The 14773-nt window shown below is 58.7% G+C and overlaps 1 protein-coding gene across 1 annotated transcript; it reads right to left on the bottom strand.

The window, feature by feature from the left end:
* Positions 1-9902: 9902 nt before the first annotated feature.
* Positions 9903-13937, bottom strand: SPON2 (spondin 2). The gene is made up of 6 exons (XM_045774838.2): positions 13663-13937; positions 13041-13266; positions 12652-12875; positions 12389-12580; positions 11926-12106; positions 9903-10665 (listed from the first exon to the last, which is right to left on the bottom strand). The coding sequence occupies exons 2-6, from the start codon at positions 13261-13263 to the stop codon at positions 10481-10483; spliced, it is 1005 nt and encodes a 334-aa protein (XP_045630794.1). The 5' UTR covers positions 13264-13266; positions 13663-13937; the 3' UTR covers positions 9903-10480.
* Positions 13938-14773: the final 836 nt, after the last annotated feature.

The following is a 14773-nucleotide window of genomic DNA, read 5'->3' as shown; positions in this document are numbered from 1 at the left end:
ATTTATACATGCAGAGTAATTTTACTTCTTCCTTCCCAGTATGGAACGGCTTTTATTTTTCTTGCCTCACTGCTCTGACCAGAACTTCCAGTACCACGTGGAATAGAAGTGGTGAAGGCAAGCCACCCTGCCTTGTTCCTCATCTTAGAGGAAAGGCTCTCAGTCTTTCACCACTGAGTATGATTTTCCTGTGGGTTCTTTAATATGGCTCTTACCATGTGGAGGCAGTTCCCTTCTGTTCCTCGTTTGTTGAGTGTTTTTATCATGAAAGGGTGTTAAATACTGTCAAATGATTTTCGTGTATCGATGGACATGATCCTGTGTTTTTTTTACCCCCTCTGTTCTGCTGGTGCGGCATATGACACTGATCAGTTTTCGGGTACTGACCCATACCTGCGTTCCAGGTATAAATCCCACTTGGTCATGGTGTATATAGTCCTCGTAATGTGCTGCTGAATTCTGTTTGCTAGTATTGCGCTGAGGATTTTTGCATCCGTGTTCATCATGCGTGCTGGTCTTACAGTATCTCTTGTCTGGCTTTGGTATCAGGGTAACGCTGGCCTCACAGAATGAGCTGGGAAGCTTCTCTCCCCTTCAATTTTTGGGAAAAGTCTGGGAAGGATTGGTGTTAATTCTTCTTTAAATGTTTGGGAGAATTCACCTGTGAAGCCGTCAGGTCCTGGGCTTTGCTCTGTGGGGAGATTTTTGATTACTGCTTCAGTGTCCTTACCAGTCGTAGGTCTATTCAGACTTTCTGTGTCTCCGTGATGTAGTCTTGGTAGGTTCTGTTTGCAGGAATTTGTCCGCTTATCTAAGTTACCCGATTTGTGTTGTACAACTGTTCACAGTACTCTCTGGCAATTCTTTTAACTTCGGTAGAATCAGTAATATGTTCCCACTTCATTTCTGATTTTAATAATCGGACTCTTTTTTTCTTAGCCCATATAGTTAAAGGTTTCTCAACTTGGATGATCTTTTCAAAGAAGCAGCTTTTTGTTTCATGGATTTTTCTCTCTTGTTTTCCCATTCTCTATTTTGTTTATCTACATTCTCATCTTTATTATTTCCTTCCTTCTGCTAGCTTTGGGTGTAGTCTGTTCTTTTCTTCCTAGTTCATTAAGTAGTAAGCTCAGATTGCTGATTTGAAATCTTTTCTGTTTTTAAATGTGTTTATAGCTATACATTTCCCCTGACTCTTAGCATGGCTTTCACTGCATTCCAGAGTTTTGTTGTGTTGCAGATTTTTCAACTTCATTTGTTTCTAAGTATTTTCTAATTTTCTTGTGATTTCTTCTTTGATCAATTGATTCAAGAGTGTGTTACTTAATTTCCACAGATTTGTGAATGTTGCAGTTTTCCTCTGCTCCTGATTTCTGCCTTCATCCTGTTGTGGCCAGAGAAGACACTGTATGATTTCTACCTTTTAAAAACTATGGAGACTTACCATGTGGTCTCAACATACGGTCCATCCCGGAAACTGTCCCGAGTGCGCGTGAGGAGCACGCATGTGGGGTTGTCGCTGGGCACGTGCTCTCTGTGTCTGCTGCATCTGGCTGGTTGTTTGGGGTGAGTCCTCTGTTCCCTTACTTATCTTCAGTCTGGTTGTTCATCCACTCTTGAGAGAGGGAGACTGATGTCTCCAACCATTACTGTACCGCCTACTAATTCTTTCAATTCCGTTAGTTTTTGCTTTATATAGTTTGATGCTCTGTCATTGGGTGTGTAAATGTTTATAATTGTTACATTTTCTTGTACTGAAATGTTATTAAAATATACTGTCCTTTGTCTCTTGTAACCATTTTTGAATTTAAGTCTATTTTCTTGGATGCTAGTGTGGCTGGCCCTGCTTCCTCTGGTCACTATTTGCATGGAGTATGTTTTTCTATCCTTTCACTTTCAATCTATTTGTGTCTTTGGATCTCAAGTGAGTCTCCTGTAGACAACCTATGGTCGGATCTTGTGTTTTTATCCATTCTGCCAATCTCTGTCTTTTGATTGGAGAGTTTAATCCATTTACATGTAAGTAATTACTGATAAGGAGGGAGTCTTATCTAGTTCTTTGAGCATCTTTAAAGCAGTTGTTTTAAAGTCTTTGTCTAGTATGTTTGCCATTAGACTTTTTTCAAGAAGTGGTTTCTGTTGATTTTCCTTTTTCCTTTGAATGGGCCACACTTTGCTGTGTCTTTGTAAGACTTGCAATTTTTTGTTGAACACCGGACATTTGAATGTAATAATGTGGTAACTCTGAAAATCAGATTCTCCCCCTTCCCCAAGGTTTATGTTTTTTTTTCTTCTTTCCTTCTTTCTTCCTTGTCTTCTTTCCTTCTTTCTTTCATTAAATAGGCTCTACACCCAGTATGGAGCCGAACACAGGGCTTGAACTCACAACCCTGAGATTAAGACCTGAGCTGAGATCAAGAGTCAGATACTTAACTGACTGAGCCACCCAGGTGCCCCTAGGTTCTTTCTGATGGCCATAGGCTGTCTCTGTGCTGAGGATTGGGCTGAGGGTAACTTGAGGTCTTCCTAGGGGTTTTTGAGACTTTCCCTGGACATGCACGTTCACTTTCTAATTTCCCTTATATGTGCAGTTGCTTTTGAATGACCTTGTCTTTAATATTTAGCTCCCAGAGAGGAAAAAAGTGGAAAATAAAGGGGGAGTGGGGAGAAAAGTGTGCTCTCCTTTTAAATTCCCTGAAGTTACTTCAGCTGGAGGGGGATGGTTTTGCAATGGGGGAGCAGGGGGCAACAACAATGGTGCCCGCCTCTGTGTCTGCCCCTCCGTTATTAGAAACAGCCATCAGCTGTCAGAGAACAAATTCCCAGTATTTCGAGGACAGGGTCTTTTTGCCCCCTTGGTTCCTGCAAGCTATGTGCAGCTGCCCCGGAAACGTGTGCGGGTGGGGCTGCGGCTGGGGCTGGGGGTGGGGCTGGGGTGGGGCTGGGGCAGAGGGCTGGGGTGGGGCTGGGGGTGGGCAGCACCTACTCTGCTAAGAGCTGGAGATGACCCCATGAGCCTCGATCTTCCATCCAAGCCTTCCCTGGAAGCTGCAAGCCTTCAGTAGACGCAGGGTCCAACACAGTCACCTCAGACACATTCTGCCCCAGCGTGGGGGGCACACTTCCCCCTGCCATCGTCTCCTTGTCTCTTGGCGCCCGTGTGCTTTGGTCCCCAGCGTGTGATGTAAAGGGTGTTTGTTTCGCTGGACGGCGCTGTCCCTGAGCTGGTTCAGAGGGCCGAGCTAGGAGATACACGTTCCTTAGAAGCTCCTTCAGGGCTGTTCTCACGGTATGAAACTCTCTTTGTTTTTGTCAGTCTGAAGACGTATCAGAGCTTCCATTCTTTAAGGGGTGTTGCGTTCATGACTCTCTCAACGTGTTAGAAGTATTCCTTGGCTGCCTTCTGACTCCCTTGGCTGCTGTCGAGAAGTTCCTGTCACTCTGACGGATGCTATCCTCCTCTGCCGCGTCCCTTGAAGGTCTTCTCTCGCGTGGGTGCTCAGCACGTCCACGGGATACACATGGACATGGACGGCTTTCTGCTGTCCTGCTGGGGATACGGTGGACTTGCTGGTTCTGGAGATAACTTTTTATTCTAGCAAGTTCTTCTTTTTTTTCTTTAACATTTTATTTATTTATTTGAGAGAGAGAGAGCGTGAGGGGGGAAGGGTCAGAGGGAGAAGCAGACTCCATGCTGAGCAGGGAGTCTGATGTGGGGCTTGATCCCGGGACTCCCGGATCATGACCTGAGCCGAAGGCAGACACTCAACAAACTGAGCCACCCAGGCGCCCCTGTTCTAGCAGGTTCTGAAACTTCTGTGTGGTTTTCTCTTTGAGGCTGACCTCTTCTCCATTATCGCCATCACACCCTTTAGAGCACCTGCTGAGAACATTCTGGAACCCTCATTTTACCTCCCGTGTCTTTTTGCCGTTTTCGGTCTCTTCGACATCTTTGGCTGCGCCCCCAGGTCACAAAATCTTTCCCCAGCTGTGCTCTGTTAGCTCTTCACCCTGGGCCTGGTGCTTTATCCCCCACAGTCCCTCCTTTCCAGATTGAGCTGTTTGTTTCCATCGGGCCCCACTTCTCTTGTACCTGGTTTATATTCCATGTCTGACACTTTCATTATCTGCGATCTCAGATGAATGAGCCTCTTGGGGCCTTTTGTCAGCTGACTTTCAATGGCGAATTGTTTTCTTATTTAATTGGTGGTTTTGTGTTGCCCTCATCGCTGGATTTGATGGGTGGGAGGCCTGAGACCCACACAAGGAGCTGGGAAGCTCCCCGCAGAGAGATCAGGGACAGCGCTGCTGACCTTGAGGCCGGCTCAGCAGGGGAGCACCCCAGGGCCGTCCTCCTGACCCTGCCGTGGCCCCAGCTGCTCCCACGCTCGCTCACTGACTTCCACACCAGCTCTTCTTTGCTCCAGGACCAGTCAATCGTTTTGTTTGCTTATTTCTGGAAGTGGGAGGAGGGCGTGGGAGTTCTCCCCGCCTCCTGTGAAAAGAGCAGAGTCACAGATGGCGTTCTCACCTAGAGTCCAGGCTGCAGGTGTATGTGTGGGAGGAAGTGCGCCCAGAGTGCCCAATGCGAGCACCCGGGGTATGGACCTAACATCCCTTTTCTGTAGCTTTGATGCAGTTTGGGCGGGAGTGGTTAGATTTGAGCTTTCAGTCTGCCCTTTCTATTGGGGAGACCCCTCTTGTCACCTCTCAATGCCTTACCCCCTGACCGCTCAGCCCAAGCCCAATCGCCTGCCTGTGGTTGCTGGGAGCAGTGGACCAATTCTCGTGGTCCTCCCCCCTTCCTTGACAGGCAGGCTCTGGGTCCTGACCCCCACGGGGCCCCCCAGCCATCCCCTGGGGGCCAGCACACACATTTCTAGCCTATGTGAGAGGCCTACAGTTACCAGCACAGATGCTGGGCCCCCTCATTTGGCCCGGGTCCCTCATCTTTCAGTGGAACAGCAGGAAAGAAGCCACCGGAGCCTCCGGAGTAAACCTGCCCTCCCTCGGCCCCTGCCCCTCCCTGGGCTGACCCAGTAGGACCACGACCTACCCGAACTTAATGCTGTGAACGAGAAAGGGGTTGCCGTAACATCCCCGGGCAAACCCTTAGATGCTGCCCTACGAGCATCTCTCTCTTGCTTTTACAGCAAAATGATCTCTGGCTTTTATCCGTTCATCCATTTTACCCCTTTCTTAGCATTTTGACCATATCTCCGTGGCCCCAGCCCTCTCCTTTTTGGGTTAGTGCAGTAACCCCTCACTCTCTTCCTTGTCCTGCCTTTGCTCCTCCGTGCTGCTCTCAAAACAACCAGATAACCCTGTACAACGTATGCCGATGAGTTATTTCCCCCTCGAAGCCTTCCCAAGACGCTCGATCCACTCCTCACCTCACCAGAGCAGAAGCTCTCTCACGACTCGCCTGACGGGCCTCCTGCAGGACGCCCCCTCTCCGTGCCGGCCACACAGGCCTCCTAGCTGTTCCCCAACACCGCAGGGCCTCGGCCTCCAGCTGCTCCCCCGCTGGGGACACTCATCACCAGTAACCACAGGCTTCCCTCCTCCTTCAAGGTCTGCTCAGAGGTGGGCTTGTCAATGAGAGTGTCTCTAGCCACCTTCCTGAAAGAGCCCCTCACGCACCAGCACCAGCAGCCCCAGCAGCAGCCCCAGCAGCAGCCCAGCAGCAGCCCCAGCAGCCCCAGCAGCAGCCCAGCAGCAGCCCCAGCAGCAGCCCCAGCAGCAGCCCAGCAGCAGCCCCAGCAGCAGCCCCAGCAGCAGCCCCAGCAGCAGCCCAGCAGCAGCCCCAGCAGCAGCCCAGCAGCAGCCCCAGCAGCAGCCCCAGCAGCAGCCCAGCAGCAGCCCCAGCAGCAGCCCAGCAGCAGCCCAGCAGCCCCAGCAGCAGCCCCAGCAGCAGCCCAGCAGCAGCCCCAGCAGCAGCCCCAGCAGCAGGCCCAGCAGCAGCCCCAGCAGCAGCCCAGCAGCAGCCCCAGCAGCCCCAGCAGCAGCCCAGCAGCAGCCCCAGCAGCAGCCCCAGCAGCAGCCCAGCAGCAGCCCCAGCAGCAGCCCCAGCAGCAGCCCCAGCAGCAGCCCAGCAGCAGCCCCAGCAGCAGCCCAGCAGCAGCCCCAGCAGCAGCCCCAGCAGCAGCCCAGCAGCAGCCCCAGCAGCAGCCCAGCAGCAGCCCAGCAGCCCCAGCAGCAGCCCCAGCAGCAGCCCCAGCAGCAGCCCAGCAGCAGCCCCAGCAGCAGCCCCAGCAGCAGCCCAGCAGCAGCCCCAGCAGCAGCCCCAGCAGCAGGCCCAGCAGCAGCCCCAGCAGCAGCCCAGCAGCAGCCCAGCAGCAGGCCCAGCAGCAGCCCCAGCAGCAGCCCCAGCAGCAGCCCCGGGGCGGTGTCCCATTGCCTCATGCACATCTAATGTAGGCTTTGTTTACTGGTTTATTTTCATCACCTGCCCCTCTCAAATCTCAGTGCCTTAATACAACCAAGGTTGTTCCCAAGTTGGCTGGGGGTCCTGTGCACCCCCTAGGGGGCTGTCCTCAGTGTGTTGCCCCCTGGAGTGGCTTCTGCAGATGCGCCTCCATGTTGGCCTGTGCTCTGGAGTCTGGAGCATCTCGGGGCCGTAAATGTTCTGGCCCCGAAGAGTGACGCTCGTCACCCCTGCGGCCCCACTCAATGCCATGCTCCAGAAGGAGGGAAGCGGGCTGGGCGCTGCAGGGGGACTCTGGCACAGCCTCCCCGCCCTGCCCCACCCCACCCCACCGTCTAGTGTTCTAACAGGGCCCTCCATCCCCTGTAAACGGCACTAACTGGGGTGTTTATCCAGCTTTTCAGGTTGAACCTGTAGTCATGCTATGTGCTCAGTTCTGTGGTACACGTTGGAGGTTTTCTTTTTTAAAGATTTCACCTATTTATTTGAGAGAGACAGAGAAAGCACCAGCAGGGGGAGCGGGAGGCAGAGGCAGAGGGAGAAGCAGGCTCCCCACTGAGCAAGGAGCCCGTCTCGAGACTCGATCCCAGGACTCTGGGATCACAGCTTGAGCCGAAGGCCGACGCTTCACCGACGGAGCCCTGAGGCGCCCGTACTTGGGAGTTTTGAGTGCAGGTCTGGATAACACAGCCAACCGGTTCATCACGTCTTACTCGTGACCACTGCATCCATGGCTTTCTGGTTCTGATTTTGTAGTTTGTTGTCTCCTCTGATTCAGGGGTCAGGCTGGTTTTCCTCGTGTGATCGGTGAGCTTCGATTGTAAGTTCACGCTACCGTGGCAGTTTCTGAGTCCCGGGTGCACAGTGAGGTCTCCGGGGAAGATTTGTGCTCAGGGTGCCACCAGCTCAGGACTCTTCAGGCAAAACTTCCAATGAGAGGTTTTCAGATCCCCGCTGTCATCAGATCTCGTGCCTGTGAGTACGCGCTTCTGTTTAGGAATTGTCAGGGAGAGTAGTTTTCTTCTCTCTGCAGATCCAAACGCAGGAGGCTGTGCCCTTGAAGGGCTGCTGTTTGCTTACCCCGCTCCGGGCCTCAGACACCCCAGGCTAAAGGTGCCAAGGCCAGCAGAGCCATCCCAGGAGGAGCCTGGCTCCCGCTGCTTCTTGTCTCGGCCTCCGAGGAACCGCCTGCGTCCTACCACCTCGTCAGTCCGTTACACACAGAGGACGTGTGTCCGGAGGAGCCTCGTTTGGTCTGTGTTGGCGGGGGCTCAGGACCCGGACTCCCGTAAGTCAAAGCGGGTTGAGTTCTTCAATCAGTCATTCAGCAGGTATGTGCCGTCCGTCACCATGTGCACACCCCTCACCCCAGGCTCTTCGTGGGGGGCCGACTGCCCGCGGGCGGATTGTGTCCGTGATCAGACAGACCAGAAAGTCTGCTTGCAAGACTTCCGAGAAGTCTACCCAGCGCGTTGCCCACTGCAGGGAGATGCAGGGAGGCAAGCACGTGGGAGGCTCAGGCGTGGCCTAGAGGGGGCTGGACCTCCTCGCGTGCTCCAGGTCCATCCGGGCTCTCGGTGAGGCCTGCAGGCTGGAAAGTGAGGTATCATGAAGTATGTCAGTTGTGCCCCGAGATGACGCGTCCAGAGACCCGCAGGGAGCATCTGCTGGGAACATCTCTCCGGCGAGCCTCTCCCCTTAGTGAATGCCCCCAGTCTGTTCAGCGGACACACCCAAGCAATTGGCTAAGCATCTATTCCCCGTGGGGGAAAAAGGGGTCACAAGCAGCTGTTTTCACTGCTTCCTCCCCTAGGTCAAGGGTCAAGGCAACCACATGGGATGTGCATCTTTTCTGGAGTGAGGAATGGGTCCAAGGAGGTGAGCAACAGTAGAGGACGGAGGGGGCTGAGATCAAGCTCACGGGTTGGGGTATAGACGAGGGCCACGGGGAGGGGTCAGGGGGTAGAGGAGAGCCATTAGAAGAGATGAGGAAGGAGGGGCACCTGGGTGGCTCAGCCGTTGGGCGTCTGCCTTCAGCCCAGGGCCCGATCCCAGGGTCCTGGGTTCGAGCCCCGCGTCGGGCTCCCTGATCAGGGGGGAACCTGCTTCTCCCTCTCCCACTCCCCCTGCTTGTGTTCCCTCTCTCACTGGCTATCTCTCTCTCTGTCAAATAAATAAATAAAATCGTTAAAAAAAAGAGAGATGAGGAAGAAGCATTGCCCATCCAGTGTGGGAGGCGCTGTCCCAAAGGACTCCGTGGGGCCGTGGGGGAGGGGGATGGGTGTCAAACCTCCTGCCGCTGGAGGGACAGGACCAAGAGCAAGGGGCATGGATGGCGGTGCACTGCACATGGAGCTGCCCACGGCAGCAGAGTGGGGATCCCGTGAGGAGGGAGACACTGGGAACAGGAGATGCGGAGAATCCTTCCTCGGCCCATGGCTGGAAGTGGGCACAGGAGCAGGAGGACTTGATGGGGAAGGGGAGGCCAAGAGAAACGTCCCCCAAGATAGGAGGGGGAGACAATGGCTGCTGAGAATGACCAAGTAGGGGACAAGAGAGGGGAGACAATGTGCAGCGTGGCCCTGGATGTGTGCAAGGCCGGGCAGCGTCCCGCACAAGTGCTTCTACGGGGTGCGGATGGCTCATCAGCGGGGGGTCTGAGCGTGCGGGGTCCAACACTGCCTCTCAGAGGGTGGATGGGACACCTGTCAGGGGGAAGATGTGACCTTGAGAAAACACAGAGGCAGAGGTGACAGGGGTCTCTACAGAAGTGACCAAGAACAGCAGGAGCATTGATGGGGTGGCGGACAGGAGGGGGGAGGGCGATAGACGGGGGGGGGGTGGAGGGCAGTGAAGGGGGGAGGGCATTGGACAGGAGGGGGGAGGGCAATGGCTGGGGGGAGGGTGGTGCGAGGGAGAGGGAGGGCAGTGGAGGGGGGAGGGCAATGGATGGGGGAGGACAGTGGACAGGACGGGGGAGGGGGTAGTTGTTGGATCTGATTCTGCATGTGTCCAAGCAGGAGCAAGAATGCTCTGGAAAGGTCCCAAAAAACAGAGAGCAGCCTTTTCCCATCTCCTGGTGGTTCCCTGAGGGACCAGCCCAGCCCCAGGGCTCAGGGCCCCACATGGGATCCGTGCTGGTGGACGAGGTTGGGACCCCTGACCTCAGACAAGGGCCTGGGCAGATGAACAGTGAGCCCCCAGGGCATCTCCATGAGGCTTGGCGGTCAGTGGTGGGGGCAGGGACCGGCCGCAGGCAGCCGCACGCTCCTCGGGACTGCCCGCTCATCCCGCCAACAGCCGCCCTGCGCACTGGGTGTGTGCGGTGGCTGTGAAGACCTCCTTCACGCCATTCACAGGGTGCCCTTCTGGGACTCTCGGGCATGCCCTCCACGCAGGGGAGACCCTACTCCAGGGGTGGGGGGCTGGTTCTCCCAGCGCCCTGCCAGGAAATGCAAGACGAGGGCCCCTAATATCAGGAAACAGTCTTTATTCAAGTGCAGGGAGATGGGTCACGTGACAATGCCAAGGTGAGGTGTCCGAGCCTGCTCTCCTTTATCCACCTGACCTGTGTGACCTGCCTGGGGCAGCCTCGGCCTGCGGGGCAGGCAGGGGCGTGGGCGCCAGTTCCCCTGGGGACAGCAGGTCCGAGGTATTTCCTATCCGCTGTGGCCTGGGGCTCCTGGGCCTGGGGCTGTGCGGCTCTCCTGCAGTGGCCCCGTGGGGTGGGCGCTGTGGGCACGCCATCTGCACGTGAAGACAACCTCCGACCGGCAGGAAGTGGGGTGGAGCACGATGTATCGCAGAGACTTGTAAGCTCAGGGCTGAAGTCACCCACGGGAGTGGGTCCCAGGACTGGGTGCCCGAGAGAAAAGCCTGCTGGAAGAGTGGCCTCTCCCCACCTCCTGCTCCTTCCAGCAGCCGGAGGCGTGTCTGTGCGGAGGGGTGGGTCAGCGTTGGCGCTCAGAGAGGTGGCGGACAAAGCCCCGCTTGGCCAGCTGAACCACCGGGCTTGGCCCCCACGCGGGGTGGAGGGCCTGCGGGGCTCTGGTCTCAGACACAGTTGTCGGGGACGCACTCAGCCTCCTCTTCAAGCTCGGGGCAGGGTGCCCCCTGGTTGGCCGGCTGCACGCGGATGTAGCGAGTCCTGCTCTTGGCTCCCAGCTGCCCGCACGGACCTCCACACAGCCCCCAGGACGACCACAGGGAGACCTCGCAGTCCAGCGGCGTTTCTGGAACTGGACCAGGCACAAGAGAGGCCTGTGAACAGGTGCGTGTCCTTGTCCAAGACCAGCCCCACACGTCGGCGTCAGGAGGGAGGGCTGGGTTAGAGCCCCCAAGACCACCAATCACAGGCCTGCCACACCCCACTGAGACGCCTTGAGGGAACATTTCCACCTTTGAGCCCACGCATCTCCCCATCTCCTGAGTGGGGACTCCGGGAGGGAGCTCTGGCAGCGGGGAGTGGGGAGCCCGCGGGCCCTGGAGGCAGAGGCAGGGTCTGGCTGCTGAGATGCAGCCGGGCTGGCAGGGGGCTCTGGGCTTCAGACCGTGGTGGGAGCGCCCCCGCACCCGCTCGCGGCCGGTCCCCCACCGTCCCCTCTGCCGGGGTGGATGGGGGCACAGAGGGATCCGCTCAGTGGTGTCCTGCCTGTCAGCTGTGACACGGGCCACGCGCAGGGACGCCACTGACAGGGGTCTGGTTCGCCACTCACTTCTGGTGAAGTGCAAACGTGCAAGAGTTACCTCATCGGTCAGCCGAATCCCAAATCTCCCCAAGCCCCAGCGACCTGCCCCAAGTGCCCTGAACCCCCAGCGCCCCAGCGTCTTGTATGGCGCGTTCTGAAGCCCCGGAGCCTCGGCATCTGGTGCTGAGCACGGAACCTAGAGTCCACCTCGCCCTCCGCTGAACGCTCGAGCCCTTGTTTTCACACGACTCTCACGGGCTTGACTCCCCCCTTGCACCCCCTGCCCCCGAGCCCGCCCCGGCAGGCCGCGGCGAGGGCGCATCATCCCCAGGAGCCGGGCTTTGAATGGAGCACCTTTCCCAGCTCTGCCACCTCGGCTCAACGTGAGGCGTCCCTGGGGGGCATCGGTGGGGTGGACGGACACGCTGGGGCCTGCTCCCTGGACACTGGCCCTCAGGGGAGCAGGTGACCCGCGTGCACTTGGGAAGTGGCGGGTGTTGAGGTATCACTGACACTTCAAAGACCAGCCCTTTGGGTCAGTTTCTGGCCCCAGTGTCATTTCGTGTTCGAATGTGGCGGCCACTCACCATCTAGGGTAATTCTAAGGGTGAGACAGAAGGCCTCATCGTAGGGGTCAGTACTGGCAGCTGCCCTGTCAGGGGTCCCTGTGAGGCCGGCAGACCTGAGCGCGCTTCCCACCCCTGCAGCCAGCAGCCCGTCAGGGCCCCCCAGGAGCGGGGGCTGCGGGCAGGGAGCCTGCCCTGGTCGTGGTCGTGGTCGTGGTCGTGGTCGCGGCCGGTACGCGCTCACCTGAGAGGCTGTCCGCGATCTCATTGCCCCCGCCGGCGCCCGCAGGGCTTGGGGCGGGCAGAAGGAAGGTCCTGGGGTTCTGCCGGAGTCGCACCAGGGTCACTCTGGCGATGGGGGGCAGGGACTTCAGCCGTGGGTAGTAGAAGGAGTTCGCGGGGTGGCTGGGAGAGGAGGAGGTTATCTGCGGAGAGAGCAGCGGTGTGGACGACTCCGAGCCGCGTGCGTGCGCTTGCGTGGGGTGGGGTCGCGGGGTGGAGCCGGGGGCGGGGGGACCGCGGCCTGGGCCCGGCAGTGTAGAACCCCCCCAGGCCGCGCAGGCTGTCGGGGGCCCGCGAGTGGGCAACAGCAGGAAGGGTGTGGCGGGCGGCCTAGGCCCTCCTCCCTGAAGAGCAGCCGCCTGCAGACCCGCGTGTTGCGGGCAGGGACGAGGCCGCTGTGGCCCCTCGCCTCCGACACCCCTCACCTCCGTCACCGTGTCCTGCGGGATGGTCGCGAAGTTGGGGGAGGAGAAGGTAAAGCCGCTGTCGGTGCCGGCGTCGTAGGGGTAAAGGTCCACCGCCACCTGCTCCCTCCAGCGGTCCCCGTCGCACAGGTCCAGACTGTCCACGCCCACAAACCAGTCTGGGCTGGGGACGATGCGGACCACAAAGGACACCTGCGCGGAGGACGGCGCTCAGCGGGGCAGCCGGCGGCCCAGCGCCTCCCCCCACCGCTGCCTCGGCTCACCAGCGAGTGGCGCGAGTGGGCCTCCAGCTCCGCGGACGTCTGCCCGGTGCCGCTGGGCACGGCGGGCGCCGAGAACACCTCGTGCACGCTCTGCAGCTTCTCGCCGGCCGCCTCCATCTCCCGCATCAGGGCCCAGGCCTCGCCCCGCTCGGCAAAGTCCCGGAGCCCGTCGCTGACGTACTGGTTCTTCCGCCACAGGCTGTAGTCGGAGCTGTGCGCGGCCCCTGTGCGCGAGGCGGGCGTGTGAGCCGCCGCCCGGGGGAGCGCACATCCCTCGCGCCCGGGGCAGCGCCCAAGCACAGCCCGACGTGCTCCGCAGACGCCTGAGCGTGCCCACCCTGCACACTGGAAGTATGGTGGAGGGCTTGGGGCCGCAGGGCTGCACTTACCCAGCAGGGACGACCACTGTGCGGGGGGCCGGAACAGGGGGTACTGCTTGGGGAAGGCTGTCTGGCTCCACTTGCCCGTGAAGGTGATGCTGTACTTGGCCAGGGGCCGGGCCGTGCAGACAGACTCTCCCCCCAGCGGCTGGCTGGCCTCGCAGCCAAGTGCGGTCAGGAGGAGGGCCCACAGGGCCCTGCCCCAGGTGGTGGCGTGACTTGGGGCTCCCATGACCTAGGAGCAGAGGGAGAGCTCCACCAGCTGGCACCGCTGGCCCCTGGGGAGGGGAGGGGCAGGGACCTCCCTGAGGGCAGCCCCCCACACGCATCCCTTCTCAGTCCCAATCAGGCTCAGGGGCACTCCCGTCCTGTCCCTGAAAGCAAAGCCGCGTCAGGTTACACTTGGATCCCAAGCCCGGCAGATTCGGAGCTCTGGCTGGGTCTCAGCCATGCGCGGGGCAGCATCCCTGAGTCCCGGGAACCTGGAGGGTACACTTTGGGCTCGCTGTGCCCGGGATGACACCAGCAAACGCAGGCCTCCCTGTTGGGGTGCTGTGGGCTGCCGGGCCCAGGAAAGTGCCAGGAGGCCCAGCGCCTCCGGATGGGGACAGGGGTGCACACTCGTACTCACCCAGCAGGAGCGGCGGGAGGGCTGGTGGCTGGGCTGTGGACAGCGGATGGTCCCCCCCCAGGAGCCCAGAGCTCCAATGTACGCCCAGGACAGCCCCCCTGGCTGGCCACCGCCGTACAGAGAGCCGAAGCTAGGACAGGGAGAGGGAGAGAAGGGGCTCCTCCAGCGCCGTCCGCCCTCGCTCTGACGACGAGCAGATGCTTCTCTGGCGCTGAGGTCACTCTCCTCCCTCGGGCGCCTGCCACTTGCCGCACCCCTTTCTTTGTCTTTCCTCCCGCCTCCCCGCCCTGGCTCCTCTCCCTCCCGCTCCCCCTTCCCAACAAGCCTGTCTTAGTGTCTCCCAGGAGGTGCGGCCACAGTCGCGGCTGGGAGGAGAGCTGGGCTGGGGAACGCCGGCCGCCAGTGCGTTACACCCTCCGAGCAGGGTGGGACCCGAGGGGCCACAGTCCTGGCCTGAAGTTAGTCCAAGTGTTGGAGATGAGCTGAGAAGTGGGGGCTCCCAGTTCAGGCATCCCTGGCCTCGGGGCTCTGAGTTTTGGCACACACAGCGTGTCAGCGTGCACAGAGCCGCCGTCCACAGGGCTGGCCAGGGCATCCTGAGGCCGTCGCTCCAGAGAGGAGCCAGAACCACGCCGGTGGAGTTGTCCCAGCTCCAGCTCCGGAAAAGCTCCCTGGGGCAGGGAGGCGGCCCAGAGCTCCCCATGGGGTAGAGCTCCAGGGACGCCTGGCTGCAGGGGACAGGGCTAACGGACCAGAGCTGGTCGCTGCTCACTGTCGGGAGAATTACTTCCAGCACCCTAATCGTGGGGTCTGGGAACTGAAGACAAGCTCTTACTTATCAGAACTGCCCAGGGAGCTTTTAAGCTTAAACAGAAAGCATTCCGATTTTTGGAACTGTTAACATTCCAGAGGCGGTGGGGGGTGGGGGGGAGGGACAGAATAAATGGAATCAACAGGATAGAAAACAAACAGCTGCTTCACAGGGCAGAGAGCGCCCTGCAGCCTCTTGCTGCGGGGCCTCAGGCTGAACACACGTCCTCGCTCGGGGTTTTCAAACCTTTTGGTCTCAGGACCCTCAACACTCTTAGAAACCATTGAGAACCCCAAGAGC

This window comes from Ursus americanus, chromosome 8 (genome assembly GCF_024610735.1).
Source record: "Ursus americanus isolate L20-20 chromosome 8, mUrsAme1.1.p, whole genome shotgun sequence".
Classification (NCBI taxonomy): Eukaryota; Metazoa; Chordata; class Mammalia; order Carnivora; family Ursidae; genus Ursus; species Ursus americanus.
The sequence above is the reverse complement of the archived record's forward strand: the minus strand, read 5'-3'. Positions and strand labels throughout refer to the sequence as shown.